The 6,373-nt window shown below is 47.2% G+C and overlaps 1 protein-coding gene across 2 annotated transcripts; it reads right to left on the minus strand.

Annotated features, from left to right (window-relative positions):
* Positions 1-1,541: 1,541 nt before the first annotated feature.
* On the minus strand, positions 1,542-5,592 carry LOC123443783 (putative glucan endo-1,3-beta-glucosidase GVI). 2 transcript variants are annotated; one of them, XM_045120314.1, is made up of 3 exons: positions 5,310-5,592; positions 5,126-5,179; positions 1,542-2,815 (listed from the first exon to the last, which is right to left on the minus strand). In XM_045120314.1, the coding sequence occupies exons 1-3, from the start codon at positions 5,437-5,439 to the stop codon at positions 1,818-1,820; spliced, it is 1,182 nt and encodes a 393-aa protein (XP_044976249.1). In that variant the 5' UTR covers positions 5,440-5,592; the 3' UTR covers positions 1,542-1,817. The 2 variants fall into 2 exon arrangements, with proteins under 2 accessions (XP_044976249.1, XP_044976257.1); XM_045120322.1 differs by lacking the exon at positions 5,126-5,179.
* Positions 5,593-6,373: the final 781 nt, after the last annotated feature.

Raw genomic sequence — 6,373 nt, forward strand, 5'->3', positions numbered from 1 at the left:
TCTATTGCTTTACCATAAGCAAGTATCCTGAGATCAGCATTGCATTTCTGCATAGGAAAAGAAAGGAAATTTTCCGCTATAATCCTTCCTCGGCTTGAAGTTATCATCAACCTTCTCCAACGTCTTGTCTCTCTTTCTTTTAGTCCTTATCTTTTGCTTTAGTTCCCTCTACTGGTGGAACTTGTACATAGTTTTGTATTGTTCTGTTGCTCTTTGATCAATAAAATACTGTGGGGTGTAATCCCTACAGTCTTCGAGTAAAAAAATGACGAAAAAAGTTGTATGAAATGGTTGGACATCTACGAAGTAGTCCGTGAACAAAAGCCATGCACTGGCAATTCTATCACGCGGAATCACTCTTCGGCCCTTGATGGAACCCTTGAAGTTTAGGATGTGCTCCTTTGTGTTCTCGAACTCCTCCTGGATGCTCATCATCATCATCATTTCGGCATCCTCATCGTTCGAAGACGACGCAATGGACTCGTTGAATATGAATTTGTTAAGATCATTATTTCCATACCCATCATTCCAGGACAAATCCATTAGTGATCTAGAAGTAATGGCCAAAAGAATAAAAACCGGCTTGGACATTTCGTCGAACTTGTAAAGCCCGGAGTGAAAATATGGGGGAACTTGATGCACCGGGGTGGCGTTCCATGGCGGCCTGGTCAATGGTGGTGTGTGTTGGGGCGTTCGGTTGCGAAGCCCCGAGTTGGGGATGGCGATGGAGCACCGATACCGGCAGAAATCTGGTGCTAGCCGCGGAGGAGGGTAAACAGAGAAGATGAGAGTGCAGCTCGGGCAAAGCAAGGGGAGGTGGATCTGCCTGAATTGGCACGGATCCCAAGGTCAGTCCTAAGTGGCACGCGTGCATCCTCACCATATCCGTCCTAGATTTGGATTGAATATACATAGTGCTGATCCGTCCGGAAGTCTGGGCTAGATATAGGAAGACCGTTTAGGTGGCCTTTTTTTCGTCCGAATAGTGATCGGGCAGCCTGTCAAGACGTTTGGAACGGATTAGGAGGTGGGAGGGTCCGGTTGTATATACGGATGTATATAGATACATTTTAGAATGTAGATTTATTAATATTGCTCTGTATGTAGTTCCATATTGAAAATTTTGAAAAGACTTATATTTAAAAACGGATGGAGTATATGCTTCAGTATTTTTCCATACAAATCTAAAAAAAATCATGGGAGCCAGAATGACACTTATTATCATTTTTTTCCTGCACTATCAACTGCATAATTTCCTGTAGTTTGACACTTCTGATTTGGTCTTGGGTTGCATTGTAGCGTAGTATTGTTTGATTTGTAGTTGATTTATGCTCCTTTTTACATTAAAAGGGACTAAGAGCATCTAGTACCTTAGTGAAATTTATAAAATGACTTATATTTAGGAACGGGGAAGTATTTTATTTAGGTAAACACATGCTCCCTCATAAAAGATGGTGCAAAGAGCCGAGTATCTGGGATATCCGTCTTAAATTCTTCCCAAGCAATCTGAAGTTTACTTTTCAAGCACACATGAGCGCCAATTGAACTGAATAGGTACATTGATGAATAAAGGCAGCATCAGTAGTAGCATTACAAATCAGAGCAATGAGCTCCTACCCGTAGTATATATATATATATATGCCGTGTCCTCCCATCATGCACTACGCCTGTACAGAGCTGCTGTAAAGTAAATCGATAAACCCGCGACTAAACGAGCGAGTAAGCTGTAAACGAATTAATCTGTGTGGTAGTGTAGTAGCCGTAGTAAAACTAAATCTCGGCGCTGTACGGTCCCGGTCGGCATGCTCTTTCAGTGCTCAGTAGGAGCCGGAGGCGAAGTCGACGGGGTAGACGGCGCTCATGTCCGGCTGGAAGAGGCCGAAGTGCTGCTCCGTGCCCTCGGGCTTCTGGTTCTCGTTGAACATGGCGAACAGGTACGTCTCCACGGCCTTGCCCGGCCTCCGCGGCGTGCCGGCGCCCGACGCCGCGTGCCGGATCACGTTGTTGTTGTACGCCGCCGCGTTCTCCACGGTGGCGCCCGTGCCGCCGCCGCCCGACGGCCACCCGGTCTCCGACACCACCAGCTCCAGCCCCTGCGCCCCGGCCTTCTCCACCGCCGCGTGCGCCGCGTCCAGGATCGCGTCGAACATGTTGGTGTACACCAGCCCGCCGTCCGTCACCGACGCCACCTTGACCTTGGACGTCGCGCTCGACGACGACGACCCGGCCAGCAGCGCGTACCCGAGCTGCACCGTCTCCGGCTCCGCCGCGTACGCGAAGTAGGGGTACACGTTCACCAGCAGCGGCGCCTTCTTCGACGACAGGTATGCCACCAGCGGTGCCATCACCGGCGCCGAGCCCTCGGAGAACGCGGCCTGCGACGGCGGGTACGACACGCCGAGCACGGACGTGGCCACGGCCGTCGTGACAGGGACGCCTGTGACGCCTGCCGCCTTGAGCGCGGTCTCGATGTTCCTAATGGCCGGCAGGACGTGCGTGCCGAGGTCGCCCGGGATGACCTCATTGCCGGCCGTGATGTACCGGAAGGTGACGGCGCCGGCGAAGGGCTTGACATAGGAGGCCACCCACGACGCAGCAAAGGACTCGTCAGAGGCGAGGTGGGCGAGGTCCTCGTTGAGCGTGCCAAGGACAACGCCGATGCCCGTGCCCCGGAGCGCGGTGAGGACTGTCGTGTCCGGGTGGAAGAGGCGGACGTAGCTGATTTTGTTGGCCTTGTACATGGCGATCACCTTGTCCGGCGTCGGCAGGTTGTTGGCGATCATGCCATAGTTCACACCAATGGCACCTTCAGCTCCTGCATTTACACATGAGAACATATTAAATTTTGTTGCTCTTTCATGGATCACAACTAATTTTGTTGCTCTTTCATGGTTCAAAGGGAATTGACCAATGGAAGAAGAAAAAATAAGTTCTTAGAGGAATGATGCAATCTTTAGTTAACCGCCTTCGAATCAAGTTACCTAACCAAATTGATAATACTCCGTATATGTTTCTCGAATAGGTAGGTTGCGTAGCATAGCATTTAACTATATTTCAAATCATATTTACCAAGCATTATGAAACGAAGAACTACGGAGTAGGTCAACAACTAGGCTTACACGAACTGACACCCTAGTTTAGTAAAAGGAATGGTTCTAGCCACGCGAAAGAAGAATTAATCATGGTCACAAAAATTTCTAAGCTAAAGTGTATACACAGCCAACGCTTGTGTAACCATTTTCCTACCTAGGACTTGAAATGGCCCAACCCTACCATGCATATATCCATACAACTATAGGTGAGCATGCAATGGATATAAACACTTTTTCAACTCGGTGTCAACAGTATCAGTCGATGTCACGATTGAAGTCAGAGATGTGGTTGAGAAATAAGAAAAGGGGCAACTAGATGCATTCGTCATGGTCCAAAAGTTTCGCTTTCAACAGTACAAATAATTGTTTAATGTGTAGCGTAGAAGGTGTGCTGTGTGTATAATCAATGGCGTAATGGCCTTATCAAGATCCATAGCATCTCTAAGCTGCCTAATTTTTGGAAGAACTAAGCTGCCTAATTAGAGTTGGTCCATGAAAGCTCAAGTACAAGATACATAGTGATGCATGGGAATCAAATACGTACGCATAAGCCCCTCTTTCCTCTTGTGTGTTTTAATATGGAAATGATGCTATCTAATGCAACAAACTTAGTTTTGACTTTGAGCTTAGGCTGTTTGATATGTGCAAACGTAGATGAATTAGAGCAGTAAGTAGGTTCATGAAAGCTCAAGGATAAGATACGTGATGATGCATGGGGATCAAGTTGTCAGCAAATAAGACTACAATCTTTCTTGCATATTAATTGTGCTTTTGCATATACACATAAACGATGCTATCTAGTACAACAAACATTTGACTTAGGGATTAGCTAGGTTGTCTGACCACGGGAAAAAGCCAGTCGCCTTTTGTTCTTTCATTGTCATATTAGGGCGAGATTAAGAAGTAATCACGTTTGATTTAAACATGGCTGCAAAAGTGGGTTACCTTTGGACGTCACGGAAAAATATGATTGGCAGAATACTATATTTGGTTGAGATGTAACAGCTGCTAATACAAAAATAAATGACAGTTAAGATTCATAATAATAGTGTCTTTAGGTAGGCCTGCCCAAACTTGTGACTACTAATGTATTGGCCGACATGTTTGCGACGGAAGCATGATTCATGGTGAGAACAGAGATGGTCCAAGTGCACCTAGCTCTTTTGCGGCATCATATCCAATAGTGATATAAACTATGTTTGCAATTTGCAGTTTATGTTCAGACAGGCAGGAGAATGTTTGTGGAATGAGGTAACCGGATGTGATCAGCCTACTAAAACTGATTGCTTTTGTCTAACACGCTATGAAATTGCATAAAGAAATACCAGCGCCGTAATAGAATAGAATAGAATACATTACCACCGCATAATGAAAGCAATCGTCCAATCATGCATGCGTTGTTGTTACCCTACCCCGGCCGGGATTATATTCTTTACAGAAACCCCACCAAGAACACAAGGAATAATTAAGCCTGACAACCACCACCTCTACGGCTCTACTGGCTACCTACAACCACAAGCCATAGTTAATGGACGCAAGCATTTTGGCCGTTGGCGCCATCTTTATCGATGCCAAGGGAACCCCCTCCCTCCAGTAAATCAAAAATCCTTTTTTCCTAACCAGGGTGCAAACTCGATCGAAACGATCGAGATCGCAAACAAATTAAGCGCACAGTAGCTAGCTAGCTAGTCACTGGTCGACACATAAGCAGCTTGGGCCGGGGTGTAAAAGGGAGAATTCAGGCATGTGGGGATCAGGTTTGGGGCATTCATACCAGAACAGGAAAGGAAGAAAGTAAACACGAGTCCACCAATTCCTTCCCAAAAAATGAGCATGCGTCTACGACCTAGCTAGTCACTGATTACAGACAGATAACCACCGGTTTGGGTGTATAAAAAGGAAAATTCAGGCATGTTGAAGATCAGATCGGGGCATTCTTGGCAAAACTGGTCTAGTAATTTCTTGAGAAGTAACGAAGATGCGTCTGCAGACTGAAAACGGAAGAGGAAAGTAGGGGCGAGCTGATGACTGACTGGATTCATCGCCCGGATGCGATCTAGCAGACGAACGTACGTACTTGCGTATGACTGTATGAGGAAAGATGCGAGTACACTCATCAACGATCGAGCTCAAGGAATCCAACAACAAGAAGAAGAAGATATTACAGTAGAGGCGGACGATGGTTCGCCGATCATATCGGCTGAATAACAAACTCACCGAGGAACAGGACGGACGAGCAGAGGAGGAAGACGCAGGCGAGGATCCACGGCGCAGCCTTCCTGGCCGTGCTACTGCCACCGCGACCGCCGGCCGCGGCAGGATACATCCCCGCGTCACCACGAGCCATGGTTTCTTGATCAATCTCTCACGAGGAAATCAAACCTCTTATAGCTAGCTAGGGGTAGCTAGCTAATGGCTTGTGGACTCGATCTTGAGGTGGATGGGTTGGGTGCGCAGTAGCCGATGGCAGCTGCTGCTGTAACCTCCTGGTGTCCGTGGGGGTGCTGGTCTCCTTATATAGGAGAAAAGGTGGAGGGAAGGGGAGGAAGGAAGGCAACGCGCGCGGCGATCGAGGGGCATTAGATTACGTGCGGGGGTGGGAGGTGTGCGCTACCTCTGCCGGATCAACGGCAAGCCACCCACCCAACCGCACGGCTCTGCATGCGCGCTCCTGTACGTGCATGCGTGCCGCCGACCGCCTCGCCTCGCCTCGCCGCGGTTACGTTTCAGACCACCAAATCCGCCGACGCGCGTGCCCACGATCAACGGCCAGGATGGTTCGATGAAACCGGGCTGTCTCTTTTTTTTTTTTTTTTTTTTTTTTTGCGGGGTGGTTCATCTAAATATGGAAATAAACCATTTACACACGTCCGTATCAGTGTACCTTATGCGCGTGCGATACGGTGGATCGCGGCCGAGGCGTCATCCACAAGATTTTCTGCTTATTAATCCATGCAAAAAAAGAAAGATTTGCTGCTTAATTATAACTGCGGGTAAAAATGGAAATGAATCATTTATGCTGTAGATATGTTGGCTTCTGCTTAACTATAACTGCAGTTAAGCATATGGAAATAAATCATTCATGCTGCAGATATCGCTTTGCTTCTGCTTAATTTTAACTGCGTGCGGATACGGAAATAATTCATTTATGCTGCGGATACGGTAGCTTCTGCTTCGTTGTAACCGCGGATAGAAAAATGGAAACAATTCGTTCATTTATGCTGCAGATATTCTCTCCGTGCATCTGCTTAATTCTAACTGCATGTAAATACGCAGATTTA

This window comes from Hordeum vulgare, chromosome 1H (assembly GCF_904849725.1).
Source record: "Hordeum vulgare subsp. vulgare chromosome 1H, MorexV3_pseudomolecules_assembly, whole genome shotgun sequence".
Lineage (NCBI taxonomy): Eukaryota > Viridiplantae > Streptophyta > Magnoliopsida > Poales > Poaceae > Hordeum > Hordeum vulgare.